Raw genomic sequence first — 17,378 nt, forward strand, 5'->3', positions numbered from 1 at the left:
TCACCCCATTATGGGGGGACAGACCCCACTGGTCTTGGGGAGCTCTGGTTTGCACTAAGGAGGGCTGAAAATGATCTGTGGAAAAGATTTCTCGAGAAATGTTGATAAAAGGGATTTTTAACTAAAAAGCCCTCTTAAATATTCCCTTAAATATATATATATATTTGAAAGATAAATACAAGAAACTCAGGGGTTTGGGGCTTGTTTTATTTCATTGGAAGGAGCAGAAAATGTGTGAGGGTTGGAGGGGGATCCGTTTTCTAGTAAGTTTTATCTCACTCGGACTGAGGGAAGCAAAAACTGAGGGGAAAAAAGGCAAGCAGTAGAGCAGAGGGAGTAAGAAAGGGAGGGCTCTGCAGCGGGGGGAGCGGCATTTCAAGCAGAGATGAGCAAGAGTTGACACAACTGCTGGAGCCTCCAGCAAAATTACTGTTTACCAGTGGGAGATGCCTTAGAAACAGCTCTTTCTGCAGATCCAGTGTGAGGGGGAACCAACCACCCCACCAGGAGGGAAAGGCTGAAAACTGGAAAGAGATGGGAGGTTTCTGAGGTGGAGAAGGGAGCCCGGGGCTTGGGTGGGGGCTTGGGGACCTCCCTGCCCGGGCTGGCCAAGGGACTACTCCTCTGCCAGCAGCGCTGTACTCATCCCGCTTTGCTCTTGGCAGGATTCGGCCACCGAGCCACGGAGCCCGCCATGCTGCACTCCTCTCTGAAGAAATCTCTCTGCCTCCTCATCCTCACCAGTGAGTGCTGTGGCTGGGATGGTGTGTGCAGGATTGGGCCCTGCACAGGGCTGCCACCCTGGGATGCTCACTCCAGGGCAAGGGGGAGGAAAGGGGCAATGCCATGGGGAGGCACAGAGGTGCACAGCACGCTCCAGGCACATCTGTCCCTCTTAGTAACTTGGGTCTGTGAGCTCATGCTGACCCAGTCCTGAGGTGTGGGGGATATAAAGTCCTCACTCACTTCATGCTGATGCCCAGCTGGGTGGAAGGAGGAGACCTTTGCAGAGAGGAGAACTGTCGGGTGTGCTCAGCCCTTTGCAGACACCTGAGAACCCACGTTAGCTGGACATTATGGACATCCCCAACAGCAGGAAGGATTTGATCAGACCCCATATATACAATAACCCCCTACAGCAAGGCAGACAGGGCACCTGGCTGCATCTGGGCTGTTTACAGCATTGCTGCGAGTGCCTGGGGGCTGTCCCCAGCTGCCCTGCCCTGCTCTATTGCTTCCAAAGGATTTCCTGCAAGGTTTTGCTTTCATTCCTTTTCCACTTTCTTACAAACCGACATTTTTTCAGCTTAGTCTGTGTCCCATCTGACACTGTTGCTGTGGAGAGGCAGCCAGCAAAGCAGGGAATTGCTCATCTCCTCCTCTCATCCTTGCCTGCCAAACGTATAGTCTTTCCAAACCTTTGAAGGTGCATCTGCGACCTACCTCTGCCTTTACAGAGACAGGCTCGTTTTGGGGTCAGCAGTACAATCTATACTGTCAGCTCACGGGGACATCTGGACCAGCTCACAGGATGCACAAAAGCCAAGGATGTGAGCAAATATGTTGGGGAGGCCCAGGTCACCCCCATTTCCATCCCCATCCTCACCAAAGAAGCCCCTTGGGCTGGTGCAACAGCATCACAGCATGGCTGCCTCCCAGCACAGCTTTGTTCACAGTCACAGATTCAACGGCTGCCCCAAATACTTCCTGAGCCAGCTTTATGCTCCTCTCTGCCCAATGACACTGGGCAGCACTGGGTGGCACTGGGGGTGCAGTTACCTCGCAGAAAAGTTGGATGGGGCCAGATGTACTTAAAGCATAAAAGGGGGGGTTCTCCACCCAGCATTGCCACAGACAACATGGGCAACTTTGAACATTGCTAAACCCCGTGATGTCTTATTTCCTCTGCAGTAAGGGTTTCAGGAGGTACAGGGAATGAAGGGTGACCCACCAAGGTCTAGGCTGACAGGGCATTTCTGAGGAGAGCATGTGTTTGTCAGTGGTGGCTACGCCAAGGAGGACAAATCCGGGAAGGTTATTTTTCAGTGTAAAGGCTCACACTAGAAACCAAATACATTGGCATGAGGTTGTGCTCCAGCATGTTTCTCCTTGGATTTCAGAGGAATCCAATTTGATCTCATCTCCCTCCTCTCCCAGGTCTGCTAGAGGTAACATCTGGGCTCAGCAGGCTGCACATCGAACCCAGAGACCCTGAGCTTGTCCTCGGCCTCCACAGCACCACCTCCCTCTTGTGCTATGGGGACGGTGCACTTGTCTGGGAGCGGGAGGGTCAGCCCCTGGCCGCCTCGCTCGAGCACAGGGATGGTGTCTTTGTCAGCAACCTCACCCTCAGGAACGTGACAGGCCGTCACACCGGGGAGTATGTGTGTGCCTACAGCCCTGACCAGGCTCCAGAGCCAGCAGAGAGGAACGCCTTGTACATCTACGTTCCAGGTAGGGGACAGCACGTCCTTGTTGCTGCATTTCCATGGGGTTTAGCAACCAGGAGAAAGAAGGCTTTGAATTATCTTTGTCTCAAAACACTTGGCCTCCCAAAATCCTTCCTCCCATTGCAGGAGAGCCCTCACTGCAGGTCATCTGGCTGTGGCACATCTCTGGTATGCCAGGTCATGGGAGGGGCCCATGTGTGGTGTGTTGGGACAAGTGGTGGGGGAGGCAATGGTGCTAGGCAGCAGTGGCTGGGTCTCTCTCACCCTCCTGGGAGAGATTTGGCAAGTCAATGACATGGCAGCTCTACTTTGCCATGGGGAATAAGGGAAGAAGCATCCCACCAGTCTGGAGACAGAGCCCTGTGTTGGAGCAGTCCTGGAGGAGCACAGAGCAGCCCTGGTTCAGCTTTAAGCAGCTTTCTGTAACCAGTGTTCCTTCTCTCCCACAGATCCCTCTCTAGTCTTCCTCCCCCCAATGACCTCCGAAGAGCTCTTCATCTTCATCACAGGCTACACAGAGGCCGTCATCCCATGCCGTGTGACCAACCCACAGATGCAGGTGACCCTCTATGAGAAAAAAGTGGAGAACCCCATCACAGCTACTTATGACCCACAACAGGGATTCAAAGGGTTCTTTGAGGATAAGACCTATTTCTGCCGGACAATCGTGGATGACCAGGAGGTGGATTCAGACACCTTCTACGTCTACAGGATTCAGGGTGAGCTGCCATTGTCTTAGCATACCTGTGCTCCTGCTGTGGCTGATCCTTCAGCTCAATGGCATGGGACAGCAAAGCTCTCCCCCTGCCTCCTTAGCGATGCCCTTGAGCTTGGAGGCTGCATTTAGTCCTGTCTCCATTAGAAAATGGGTTCTGCCAAAGTGTCATCTCTGTTCCTCAGGGAAGCGACTTTCCAGTGGACCAGTCCACTCAGGATAAATGGACTGGGTGCCCACCCACACCTCCATCATTATTCATTCCTTTATTTCACCTTTCCCACAGTCTCATCTGTGAACGTCTCCATCAGTGCAGTGCAGACCATAGTGCGTCAGGGAGAAAACGTTACCCTGATGTGCACCGTGAGCGGCAACGAGCTAGTCAACTTCAACTGGGACTATCCCCGCAAGCAAGTGAGTGCTCCAGCCCCACAGGCTCCAGACAGCAGCTCCAGCCTTCACCCAGATGTCCCATGGCAATCGTTCGTCAATATCCTAGGTGAAGCTTCATAGGAAGCTTCACCCCACGGCAGAAGCTGTGGGATGCTGCTGCTGCCACACAGGGAGGCTTGATGGGGAGATCCTTGGATGAAGGCTGTCTGTCTCAGTGGCCTCTGATCAGTGCACGTTCCCTGTCCTTGTGGCAGCCAGACTGGGACCCTCTACCCCCTACTTCTCCCTCTGTGTGAGCCTGGCTTTGTATCTCCAATGGCAGAACATACTCTTGACTTCTCAGACCATACCTCCTGTCCCCTTTGTGCAGGCAGGGAAGGCTGTGGAGCCAGTGACTGACTTCCTGCCCGGATCCACCCACGAGATCCGCTCCATCCTCATCATCCAGAATGCGGAGCTGGAGGACAGTGGGACCTATGTCTGCAACGTCTCTGAGGGCTACCATGAGAAAACGGACAGAAAAGACATCACAGTCCATGTGATCGGTGCGTTGCTGCCCACGGGCCCAAAGCCAGCAAACCATGCAGCCATCCAGGCAGGATGCTGCAGGGTGACACCCTTTTCGCTCTGCACAGCCTCCAGCTCTCTTCTCTCCCTGCCTCTGCCTTAAGTGACCATGGCAAAAAGCCAGCCCTTAACCCAATGTCACCCCTGCCTACTTCTTGGCTTCAAAATATCCCAAATCTCCCACCGTGGCTTTTCTGGCCCTTTAAGAGGGTATGGATAAGAGCTCTTCTGCACTGTGCAGTGCCAAGGAAATGTGAGGTCATATTGTCACCTCCTATCTGCATCTGTCTTTCTTTTGTGTAATCTGAAGGAACCTGCCCCATCTCCACAAGATAACAGCCTTTTCCCCACATGCTGCCTGCCCCATGAGCTCCTCTGCTCTGGTGTGGCTCTGCACCTACACTCCCCTCACACACAATCTTGAAACCTTGAGGGATGGATCTGGAGCTGCCCCACCACTTCTAGGTGTTCAGGGTGTTTTGTTCCGGATCCATGTTTGTCCAAAGGGCTAGAGAGGGTGCTGTTTCTCTCTCTGACCCCACTATCCCTCCTGCTCCCTCTCAGAGCGTGGCTTTGTGCGCTTTCACACCCGCCTGCCCAGCACGATATACGCTGAGGTCCACAAGAGCCACACCATCCAGGTGGAGGTGGAGGCCTACCCGCAACCCAGCATTGTGTGGCTGAAGAACAACAAGACATTGACCATGGAGAGTAACAGCGAGTTCACCATCACCAGCAGGAACCTGTCAGAAACCAGGTGAGGGCTCATCATTCCTCACCGGGGTGCAGCGAGGAGTTAATTCACAAAGAAATCTCCAAATTGCTGGTTGGACATCACTGGCGGTTTAATGCCTTTCTCTGAGTGGTTTTCGAGCATGCCTCAGATGGGTGGGAGCTGGTTGCCTTTGAGCATTGTCAGTCCCCCGGTACTCTCCCACACCCAGCGCTCTGGGACTGTGTCTCCTCCAGGTACCAGACGGCTTTGGTGCTGGTGCGGGTGAAGCAGGAAGAAGGAGGATTTTACACCATCCGGGCTTCCAATGAGGATGATGAGCAGGAGCTCTCCTTCCATCTGCAGATAAACGGTGAGGACGGGCATGCAGACTTGGGGCTGAGGAGTGTGGGGGCAGTCTCAGCGGATGGCTCCATCCTTTGCCGTGGGACCCTCGGGCTGAAGCCCTTACTCCTCTGACTACAGCTACAAAGTGGTTTTGGTTAAAGGAAGAGCATTCAAGCAAGGAACAAGCTCATTTGAAATATCTCACACTTGGTCTCAGGGCAAGGGGGACAGGGAGGCAGTGCAGACACCAGCAGCTTGGCCTTCATGCCCTGGCCCAAGGTAGTAGATGCACAGATGATTGTGCAGCTCTGATGTCCAGGACTTTCCCCTGTGCTCACCTTGCTCTCCAAGCAAGCTAGATGGGGGCAGGTCTCCTCCATAATCCCCCTCAAACCTTTCTCTTTTTCCTGTTAGCTTTCAAAAATAAAATACGATTGATGTGATGAGTCCTGCCTCAGTGTCTCTTCACCCCCAGGCCATGTTAGGGTTACAGTGGAATCACATCCTCCTTCTATCCTGGAGTCAGAAAGGAGGATTAATTCCCATCACTGTCTTTTGGTTTCAGTGCCAGCCAAAGTGATAGATCTCAAGGAGAACAGCAGTGCCAGCAGTGGGGAGCAGACCGTAACGTGCTCTGCTGAAGGCATGCCCCAGCCGGAGATCAGCTGGTCTACTTGTAGCGACATCAAATGGTAAGTGAAGTGATGGAGCCCATGGGAATGGCTGGACTCTCGCATTTATTAGAATAATAGACTATTATTTTGTTGTATTCTGCTGGCCCACACACCCAGGCATCCCATGGTGGCTCATGGTCCCAGCTCCCTCTCAGGTGTCTTTATCCTCCCCCAAACCAGGTGCAGCACCAAGGGGCAGCCCACGCGGCTGCTGGGGAATGAGTCCACAGAGATCGGTCTGCAGACCAATGCCACGTACCACGCAGAGCTGCAGGTGTACCGTGTGAACAGCACCCTGCAGCTGCACAGGGTGGACGAGCCCCTGCTCCTGAGATGCACTGTGCAAAACTTCCTGGGCACCAACTCCCAGGACATCACCCTGGTCCCACACGGTGAGCGCCAAGGGAAGTGTTTGAGCCAGTGGCAGGGAGCTAGACTTTTCTCTCTGTGTCTCCAGCCTGGAGGTGATGGGAGCCAGCACTGTCCTCTGAGACTGCAATCCTCAGAGCCAGGAAGCCTGGCTATTTCTGCCCTGGGTTGAGCAGGAAAGCTGTTCCAGGAGCAGTCTGGAGCCCTTATGTCCCCCGGCCATGAACACCCTCTTCCCACCATATCAAGGTCATCCCTCCAAGGGGGCAAGATGACAGCACCTGAGCAGGTCCCCGGTGTCTTGTTATTAGCCCGTGGGTCACTAGATGGTGCCACGGACTCTAACATCCATGCGCTGAGCATCCCAAATACGAGGAAGGATGGTCTAAGCCCAGGCCTGGAGCTGCCAGCTCTCTGCCAAGCAAACCAGCCCCTCTAGCTCCTTACACCCTCCCATGGTCAAATCTCTCATAAGGCAGCAAGGCCTTCAACAGGCTATAACAACCCAAGTGCTGGGCAGCTCTGCCCAGGAGGACAGGACAGGGACTGCTCCAACCCAAAGGAGAGCTCAGGGTCTATGGCTGGTGGGAAGGCGTGTAGCAGGAGGGGAACAGTGGCTAAAGGAGGTAAGGGGAAAGGTGCAGGGACCCCTCTGTGCTGTTGTCCTCTCCTTTCCCAGGGTACTCAGGCCATGCAGAGGTGGAGGAGTCTGATTGCTGTCCCTGTTATCGTTGCAGCCTTGCCATTCAAGGTGGTCATCATCTCTGTCATCCTGGCCTTGCTGGTCCTCACCATCATCTCCCTGATCATCCTGATTGTCCTGTGGCAGAAGGTAAAAGAGGAGAGTGTTCCCAGACTGCCATAGTGGTACCCCCGTGTTAGGGTGGCTGGGAAGAGCAAAGCTGTGAGCTCCTGCTGGCAGGGGCTTGACTATGGCCCACACATGCTAGGGACCAAGGGCTTCCATCAGTCTCCACATGCCCCTGACATCTGTAGGCTAGATGGGGACCGAGGCAACGGCTGCAGGGTCCAAAGACTCCCTAACAAAGCCCATCCACATACCCCGTGCCCTCTCTGACCTTCAGCCTCTTAGATGTCTCTTTTCGCTTTGCTCCCCTTTCCAGAAACCTCGTTATGAAATCCGCTGGAAGGTGATTGAGTCAGTCAGCTCCGATGGGCACGAGTACATCTATGTGGATCCCATGCAGCTTCCTTACGACTCCAGCTGGGAGGTGCCCAGGGACAAGCTGGTGTTAGGTAAAGGCTCTGCAGGTCCCACTGATGGACCCCTGGGGTCCTGGCTGTCTTGGAATGATGGGTTTGAGTTTGGGATCTCCAAAAGAGACCAACTCAGAAAAGGCACAGAGATCCTTGGAGATAAAATGTGGGCCTGGGACAAGGGGACTGCAGTGGGAGGCCAGCTGCCCCCTTTGACGTGAAGCACTGTGTTATTTCTGGTTATCCTTTCTTGCAGCTGGCAGGTCCTTCCCTTCCCAGCCATATGGAAACCAGCCCCAACCCCAGACATCATAGCTCACAACCATCCATGCCCACCAGCGTGACTGCAGCAAGGCTGGTGTGGTTTCAGACAGGGGACTTGTCTTTTCCAAGCTCCTTTCCTCAAGGGCCATCGCCAACTTTGTCACCTTGTTGTTTCTTTGCAGGACGCACTCTTGGCTCTGGTGCCTTCGGGCGCGTGGTAGAGGCGACAGCCCACGGCCTGAGCCATTCGCAGTCCAGCATGAAAGTGGCGGTCAAAATGCTCAAGTGTGAGTTGCCCCCACACCACCCCTTTCCCCCATCCAAAAGCTGCAAGGCCAAAGAGTGCCCATGTGCTCCCTCCTTGTCCTGTCATTCACACCAACTCTCCTCAACAGCCACCGCCCGGAGCAGTGAGAAGCAAGCCCTCATGTCCGAGCTGAAGATCATGAGCCACCTGGGACCTCACCTCAACATCGTCAACTTGCTGGGGGCCTGCACCAAAGGAGGTAGCTCAGCCCTGCGTACCTTGTCTCCTCTCCCTGCTGCCCTGGGCTGAGGAGGAGAACTGTCCTCAGAGAGAATAATTCCTGTTTTCTGGTTCAGAATGATTCACCCTTCCTCTAGGAAAGCCTTGTAGGCCTCTGAAAGCCTTTCCTTCCAACCTGTTTGAAACGCAGAAGGCATGTTTCTGTTAACCCCCACCTCCCTACCCAAACACAAATTTCAAATTCCAAAAATACTCAGTACCAAAAAGGTGGCTTTTCCCCCTGGCCCTGCCAGATGTCCTGCCACCTGATAATGTCCCTGTGGGATGAAATTCGCTGCTCCGGGGAGCAAGCAGGGCTGAGGCCGGGCTGACATGGGTGCTCTATCCCACCAGGGCCCATCTATATCATCACCGAGTACTGCCGCTATGGGGACCTGGTGGACTACCTGCACCGTAACAAGCACACCTTTCTGCAGTCCTACGGTGAGAAGGCCCGGCGAGAGGCAGAGGTGTACGGGAACACTGCCAAGGAGGACCATGTGCAGAGGTACCTGGAAAGCAGCACTCTCCTCCCTGGTGCCTACCCCAGCCTAGCTCCTGCTAGTACTGCCAGGAAGGATATCTACATTTCCTCCAGACCAGTACAATAAACGCTGGCTCAGCACTGGGACACAGCTGGCTGCTTTGTTACCTTGTAAGACCAGCCTGTGTGCCAACCAGCCACCTCCAAACAGCTTCTGGCAGACAGGGAGTTAGCAGAGGCAATCTGTGTGTCCTGGAGGCTGAGGCTGCTAACACATACATCAGCTGCTCCATGCCAGTTGGGAATATTCTCTGCCATCGTTAACTTTATTGGCATAACCAGAGCTATGCATTAAATACAGAGATGAAGGGTTTCCCAGCATGCCTTAACCCTCAGAGATGCCAGCTCTGCCCTTTCAGGGCAGGTTGCATTGCTACCAAGCCTAATGGAAAAGTGCTGGAAGGAGTACAGTTGCACAAAAGGTGCTACAAGGAAAGCGAAATGGTCCTTTGTCTGGCTGCCAGCTGTAAGGGATGCAGGCACATCAGTGCAAAGAAACGGTCCCATGGGAACTTAGAAAGCAGCATTTCCTTCCAGCAGGCCAAAACAATAGCAAAATAGAGCAGTATTAAGACATCAGCACAGCTACCCCCAGCACTTTCTGCTTGAAGGCAGCTGAGATCCTCTCAAGCACTAAGCACAGTCTCCCAAGCCCGTGGGGATGTGCCCCACCGCTCTGGCCATGCAGAGGGTTTCCCTTGCCCAGCCCCGGCACATGGAAGGCCTCAAGATGCTGCGTCCCAGATGCAGTTGTTGCTCATTCAAGGGAGAGGTGCTCAAAGGTGCGGATGTTTGCTGATCCAAACTGGGAAGGTTTAACTGTAGACAGAGGGTTGTGTCCTGCCCGCTCAGTTCAGCCTTCTCCAGGCCACTCCTGGCCAGCCTGGGAACATGCATAGCCAAGGTGGAGGGTTCTGCCTGTCCACTCTGGCTCGGGCCTCATGCTCTCCTGCCCTGTGGGAGCCTGTGGGTCTGCACGGCCCTGGCTCCCCTTCGTGCCCTCCCCAGTGCCAAGTTCATGTGCCAAGCCAAGTCTGTGCTCTGCCCGGCAAGGTGAGTATGAGAAGTTTCAGCCTGCAGGCAAGGACACCTGGAGAGCCACAGGAGAACATGGCAGGGCTGTTTAAATTAGCACTGAGGACATCTGAGCTGTTAGGTGGTGGAAAGAGGGCTCCAGTGCCATTTGCACTTCTCTGCATGCATGATGCAGGGCTTCTTTCCCTGCTGTGTGGGACATTTCAGTGCTGGGGCTGAGGGTTCAGGAATTGCAGTCTCACAAATCATTGCCCCCATCCCCTGCATCTCCTTCTTTCCTCTGGGTCTGAACAGCCTCTTTGCTTCTTCCCACAGTCACCTCTCCTTGTCTGTTGAGAGCGACGGGGGCTACATGGACATGAGCAAGGATGACTCCCTGGATTATGTGCCCATGTCCGACATGAAGGGTGAAGTCAAGTACGCTGACATTGAGTCCTCTAACTACGGCACCCCGTATGAGCTGGACAGCTACTCCCCATCAGGTAACAGCTCAGCCACAGCGGGAGGGAGGTGCGCTTGCACTTTGGGCACTAGATGCCTTTGTTTGCAGAGGCAGATTGTCCATATTGCAAAGGTCACCTTTGGGATGAGACCAGCAGTGGTGGCAGATTGTGATGGGAGCTCCCAGCTCTGTCCCTTTGTTGCTGGAGGCAGAGCAATCCCAGTGGGTCCTTCCACTGGTGGGCAGCCCACGAGTGTGCTGAGTAATGCCAACATCTCTCTCTGCTTGCCCGCCAGCTCCTGAAAGAACAGACCGAGTGACACTGATAAACGAGTCTCCGCTCCTCAGCTACATGGACTTGGTGGGCTTCAGCTTCCAGGTGGCCAATGGGATGGAGTTCTTGGCTTCCAAAAACGTACGTATGCCAGCTGGTCTGTGGTGCCTGCAGTGGTGGAGGCCAACAATACTCTGCCGTGTCCTGTGGTCAGCTTCTGCTCACTGTCCCTCTGTCCCTCAGTCTCCTCGTGGGAGAAGTGGCTGTGCAATTGAAGAGCTGCTGACCGCTTCTCTTTGGAAACACAGCCTTGGGGATCAGCATGACTATATTTGCATGTGACAGCTAACCCTGGCTTAGATCGAGCTTCAGATGACCTCAGATTCCCTAACTCTGAGCTCCTCCCAAGCCATGTGCAGCACAGCTGTGGTGTTATATCATCCCTGTTTACCAAGATGACCAAACAGTGATAACCTCCCCGTGCTAAAGCACAAGGCACTCCACAGCAGGGCTACTACTCGCCACGGACACCCCTATTGCACCACATGCTCTGAGCCCCTCAGGCCTCCTCAGAAGTGCTTGTTTAGTGGAAATTAAGCCACCACAGAGTACTAGGCTCTGGGATTTTGTAAGGTCTGGCTTGGCCTGGGGCAGGTAGTAATACAGTTGCACTCTATGAAACATCACACAGGCCACGGCTAAGAGAAGGGGTATGGAGAGAAATTCCTGGCTCTCTGCCTCCAGCCAAACAGTCTGATCCCCAAAAGTGCATGGTCAGTGCTTCCTCATGGAGCACAGAAGAAAAGCTCCCAGATTCCCACAGCTTCCCACAGTATTGCTTAGTGGCGTAATATCACCATGCTCACTAGTAGTGTCTGGCAGGGTCTTGAGCAAATCTCAAGGCTGTTCATATGGAAAACATCCAACATACTGACAAACTAGGAGGCACAAGCTAGGCTGGTGTAACTGTGATGTCTTTGGGTCGGCTTTGTCCAACAGACATGGAGACATCCCCTCCTTGGCAGCACAGCAGCCCCCTTGCTTAGTCAGGACCTGGAAATCCCCTCTCTGCTGCGTTGTTCAAATTGCCCTTGCCAGATTTGTGTGCCTGTTGCTGTCACAGGGGTAGCAGTCCAGGCGAGCAGTGAAAATGTGGTAGCTCTGCTAGTGGCTTTGAGCTGTGGTTGTCCCTAGAGGTGGAGGAGATGCCTCAAATGATGTGAAGTGACTCCTGTCCTTGCAGCCCCAGAAATGGGCTAGTGCCGGAACTGGGCTGCTTCCTCAGGTTGTCTGTGGGCCCCTCGCAGTGATAATGCCCTGCCTCCCCCCTACAGTGTGTGCATCGTGACCTGGCTGCCAGGAATGTCCTCATCTGTGAGGGGAAGCTGGTGAAGATCTGTGACTTTGGCCTGGCGAGGGACATCATGAGGGATTCCAACTATATCTCCAAAGGCAGCGTGAGTATCAGGAGCCATGCAAGTCCCTTCTTCCCAGGGCTCTGGGCACGGCACCCCCTACATGCTCGCCCATGAGTCGCCTGTCCATCATCGTGCCCAGGAGTGATGACAGGGCAGGACTCCCAGGACATGGTGTCAACAGCCAACCATCCTGCACTTGATGTGCTCTGCACACTGTGGAGTAGCAGAGTTGCATGCCCATCTCTCCAGGCTCTTACAGAAGAACCTGGGCAGCAGCAGCAAAACTAAGGATTGTTCCCTGTACAGCCCATTACTGGCAGCAGTGCTGCATCCCTTCCCTGCATGGCACTGAGTCTGGTCCTGAGCTGCAGGCAGGAGGAGTGCAAGGTTAGGCAGCTTGACAGTACTGCAGTGAGTCACTGGCCACTCTGGGGAGAGGTTCACAGACTTCTGCTCTAACCACTAGACCACAGGCTAAGAGGAAGTGTTTTCCTGCAAGCAGCTACTTTCCAGAAAGGCATCTCCAATCTTTCGAGGCAGGAGAGGATGAGGCTGTAACTGAGCTTCCCCAGAACCTCCCCTGTGACTTCAACAACAGCATGTCCACTCCAGCCCTGGGGCATTAGAGAATGTGCAACCCCAAGCAAAGCAGGCCACATAATTCCCAGAGAAACTGAGGCTGAGGGAGCTGAGAGTGGAGCCAGGCCCCTCAAACCCCAATCTTTATCTATTCCATGAACTACTTAACTTCTCTAATGCTTTCTCCCATTTGCATGGGATGGCAGACAGGCACTCAGTGCCTGGGCAGGGATACCCTCCTGCAGAGGGGCTAGGGTTTTCCAGTCCAGAATTGCCATAGCTGCTTTTCCTTCTGAAATGGGAAATGAAACTGGGCCCCTGTGCAGTCCTTCCTGGAGATTATTTTGGTATTCATTGTGCAAGCAAATCCCAGGAACAGCACAGTCAGTGCTGCATATAAGCTGGTCAAGTGAGGCTCCTTTTCCTGTATCACTCTGAGAGAGCAGGAGCAGGAAAAAGCTGGATGTGTCCTTCGGCTCTTTTTTGGTCATCCCATAGCCCTCTCCAGCCTGATCTCAGGTTTGCAAAGTCCAGATAGTCTGGGACTCCCTTCAGGAATGCTGTGGTCACGTTGTGCAAGTCAGTGGACTCCTCAAGAACTAGGGAACAGGGAACTCGCACCATGACCACACATCATGGCAGACAGTGATGGAAATGGATGTAGCACACCCACTCTTTCCTCCTGCCTGCTATGTTCATTCTGCACAAGGAAAGAGGAAACTGGTCCCAAGAAGCCTCTGACAGCAGACATCAGCAGATGAATTGGGCTGATAGGCAGCTCTGAAGGGTCTTCTCCACTTGTAAATTGGGTGTCAGGATCTCACCTGTTGAAACAAGTGTTATAGATGCAGCTGACACTCTTCTTGTTTCATATTTTTCCTCTTAGACCTTCTTGCCCCTTAAGTGGATGGCTCCAGAGAGCATCTTCAACAACCTCTACACCACCCTGAGCGATGTGTGGTCCTTCGGAATCCTCCTCTGGGAGATATTCACTCTTGGTACGTGCCCTGGAGATCATGGTGTCTGTAGGTCTGATAGCAGGATCCCCTCCCAGAGAAAATAGAAATCCATTTCTGATCCCCAAGTCCCAACCTCACCAGTCAGAATAGCACTTCATTCCCTGTCTCCTTCTTTCCCATGCTGACGTTGGAATTTGGAAGTGAAATGAAACAGGAAAGGTAAAGAAAAAGGGAAACCTTGGTGTGACATGCATGTTGACATGGGAGTGGCAGGCAAACCACCAGTCTGATTTCCTGCTTTCCCTTTACACCCAGGAGGGACTCCATACCCCGAACTGCCTATGAATGAACAATTCTACAATGCCATCAAACGTGGCTATCGGATGTCGAAACCCACCCACGCTTCTGATGAAATGTAAGTGCTGCCCATACATTTGCCCTGGACCTACCCTACACAAACTACAGAAACATTTCTGCCTTTGTTTTCCCCACCCACTAAGTCACCGGAGTGCTCTCTTTTCCCTCTTGTTAGCTATGATATCATGCAGAAGTGCTGGGAGGAGAAGTTTGAGATCAGACCATCCTTCTCACAGCTGGTGGTGCTTATGGGGAACCTCTTGGTGGATTGCTACAGAAAGGTATGTTCAAAGGACCCTGTGCTGGAGGGACAGAAGAGGGTTGGTGCTCTGTCAAGGGTGCTGCCTTGGTCACGGCCCTCAGTCAGGGTTTGGAGACCAGTGTTTAGTGCTGCTGTGCCAGAGGATTTTGCCATGACTAAGGCTGCATTAGTTGGAACAGCCAACGAAGGTGGTTTGGGCATCCTGGGGGCGCTGCTGAATCAACTGACATTGCCAGACAGGCAGCTGGTATCTCAGCAACCACAGAAATCAGAACTGGCAGGACACCAAAAACCTGCCTCCAACTGTTTGATATTTTGGAGTTGTGGAGTTGCACCCCTGATCTCTCCCTTGGGAAATGTTCATGACTTGTCTTTGGTGGAGTCAGGGTAGCTGAACACAGCTAGAAGATGCCAGTTGCTCTAGAAAAAGCCTAGCAGACAGGGAAAGCAAATACAACACAAGTGCTTTTACTCCACTCACAAGACCTTCCCGTTCCTTTGGTAACCTGCCCTGCAAGAGCAGAGGTACCAGCAGGTGGATGAAGAGTTCATGAAGAGTGACCACCCCGCTGTTGTCCGCACAAGACCCACAATCCCTGGGCTGAACAATGCCAGGGTCACTACTAGCTCCCCTGCCGGTGGCATCCTCTACACAGCCGTGCACCAGAACGGGGGCGAGAATGATTATATCATCCCCCTTCCCGATCCCAAACCCGAGGCAACCTGTGATCTCCCTCAGGAGGTCTCCATCAGTCGGGCCAGGTAAAAAAATTGCTTCTGGATATTGTCCCTTCCCCTGACTGCCCAAATCTGAAAATGAGGGCCTCAAGAGGAAATGAGGATGCTCTGCTGAGGGATAGACCAGGGGTGGGGTTACTGGGAAAGGAGGGCAGTGTCACCCCCATCTGAGGTGCTGGGACCTTGCATGAGCCCACAGGGATGGAGATGAATCAGAGGAGCTGGGACATGAGCTGGGGACAAGTGTGCTGGCCCCATACTCACAAGCAGGAGGGCACACAGGGGCCCACGGTCTGCAGAACCCAGCCGGCTCTGTGTTGTGTTTCAGGGCTGAGTAGACCCAACCAATATTGTGTGTTCCCCTGTGGAAAGCTAGTCAGATAGAGCGGGGCTGTTGGGAGCTCAACATGCTTCTCAGCTCTTAGCAATCCTCTCCCACCAGGAGACTTGGGACAAGGCACTCATTTCTCTCTCCCTCTTGTCTCCCTTCAGCTCTATGCTGAATGAGGCCAACACATCGTCTACAATATCCTGTGACAGCCCTCTGGGCCTCCGGCAGGACGAGGAGCAGGAATCTGACCCGCAGCCAGGCTGCCAGGAGCCGACCACAGGGCACCAAGAGGTGGAGGAGAGTTTCCTGTAGTCAGAGCTGGGCTGACTCTGCATCTCCCTACAGAGAGGCCAGCTGAGGGGCTGACCCAAACCTCACAGAGAGCCATGCTTTGCGCTTGTACGTCGGGACACCTCCACCTGTCCCAGCATTCCTCCTTCCCTCCTGTCTCCTAGTGTTGGGTGGGGAATTAAAGACTTTTCCCCATTGCCATCCCCTTCCTCCTTACAAAGAGGTGGCTCAGTGCCATCAACCTTCCAGATCACTGCCACATCCTCCTCAGTGATCAAACCACTGCAGGAGGGAGACATCTCACAGACCAACATCTTCTTTTAAAGTGGAAGACGTGGGTTGGATCTCCTCAAGAGACGCCACTTTCTGCATTGCTAAGATGATACTCCAGCCTCTTCCCCCTCCATGACAATGAGTTTTGTCTCCTCTGCACCAGCACTTCTCTGATGGTCTCAGCACCACCATGGTTCTGTGAAATGTCACTGGGACAGGTGACTTGCTTGGAGCCCATTGCTGGGTTGTGGAGAACCTGCAATACCAACCTTCAGCTGCTGGAGATTGAGAGTACATTGGGCAGAATCTCCTCCAAGCACAGCCAAGTCCTAGAGAGACTAGCCAGCATCTCACAGATACTGAATCACTGTTTTCCTTTCTTGACAGCTCTTCTACAGTGGATAAAACATCACAAGCACTACAGGTACCCATGGCTCTGGGGCACAGCTCTGCACCCACCTAGAAGGGCTGTCACACCCCTTGTGCCTAGCATGGCACCAGGAGCCCCAAGGGCATGCCAGGAACTCAAAATGCTCTCACAATGACTCTGTTGTAGTAGCAAAGAGGGCAGTCCAGTGTTGTTCATACCGTCTGTGAGGACACTAAGCTAATTATTCTCCATCGAAGATTGAAAGGGAACAAATATATTAATCCACTAGCCGGGGCCAGTATAAGGAAGCAATATGGCTATTCATTAATCTACTGCCACTAAGCCCAGCTCATCTGCTGGGAAATCATATAACCCTGCCAGCTGCAAAATCTTTGTGCCTTATCTTTAGGAAGCAAGGGCTTCCTTTTGATAGACTGTTCATCTGAACACCCTTTCTCAGGCTGGGAGGTCTCACTGGTCCCTCCTGAGTCATAGCAAGACTGTGGGGAGCAATAAGGATGCCGGAACACCAACCCAGGGATATCTCAAAAGAGAGAGAGGGAGAGAGGCTAGGAAGCTGTTGGATCACAGCTGAACTGTATCTCACACCCTTCTACTTTCTAGGGGCCAGACATAGCCACTCGCAGCCTGCCAGGGCCGTGGACGAAGTGTTATGGGGAACCAAGCAGAGCAAGAGCAATCGGGGAGGATTCCTCTCTGTTAGAAAGTCTTTTAAAGAACGACAGGGTAGAGACCTTCCTCCTGCTTCTCACCTCCTTCCTCACTTCTCACAGGGACTTCTTGTGCTTTCAGCTGGCACTTGAATGAGGAGACTCAAAGCAGGAGGAACACCAGGCTTTTGAAACCAGTCGTGAGCCCCGCCTCTGCAGGGATAAGAGCAGGACCCCAAAGTCTACAGTTTTGACACCATAGAAACTAGCAGGGTTTTTTTCTGAAAGGAGAAGTCTTGCCTTGCACAGAGCTCTGTTCGCTGCATGTCCCCCACTCCTATTAACCCCTTCATTGCCCTACTTACGCACATCTCTCTGCATCCTACAAAAACTGCACAGGCAGGTTTACAAATTCAGAAATTCAATCAGCATCTTGCTCAGCTTCTACCACCTCAGAGCCACTGAGACTTTTTTTTTTTTTTTGCAAAATATAAAACTTCTGCCAGAAATCCCCATCAAAACAGCTTCTGTTTTAAGTTGTCTATCATTGCAATGCTGCCATTTATGCAGCTAAAAGAGGAGTAGGTGTTTTGTGGGC

At 53.1% G+C, this 17,378-nt stretch overlaps 1 protein-coding gene across 1 annotated transcript; it reads left to right on the forward strand.

Annotated features, from left to right (window-relative positions):
• The first annotated feature begins 694 nt into the window (after nt 1–694).
• PDGFRB (platelet derived growth factor receptor beta) lies at nt 695–15,487 on the forward strand. The gene is made up of 22 exons (XM_009959065.2): nt 695–743; nt 2,158–2,454; nt 2,900–3,169; nt 3,452–3,579; nt 3,929–4,103; nt 4,690–4,882; nt 5,095–5,210; nt 5,751–5,877; nt 6,040–6,251; nt 6,966–7,060; nt 7,353–7,485; nt 7,893–7,997; nt 8,106–8,216; nt 8,591–8,744; nt 10,131–10,297; nt 10,554–10,672; nt 11,866–11,988; nt 13,415–13,526; nt 13,803–13,902; nt 14,020–14,125; nt 14,630–14,868; nt 15,337–15,487. Exons 1-22 carry the CDS (start codon nt 695–697, stop codon nt 15,485–15,487), a joined length of 3,282 nt encoding a protein of 1,093 aa, XP_009957367.2.
• Nucleotides 15,488–17,378: the final 1,891 nt, after the last annotated feature.

The sequence above is a fragment of the Leptosomus discolor genome, chromosome 10 (genome assembly GCF_034619465.1).
Source record: "Leptosomus discolor isolate bLepDis1 chromosome 10, bLepDis1.hap2, whole genome shotgun sequence".
Classification (NCBI taxonomy): domain Eukaryota; kingdom Metazoa; phylum Chordata; class Aves; order Leptosomiformes; family Leptosomidae; genus Leptosomus; species Leptosomus discolor.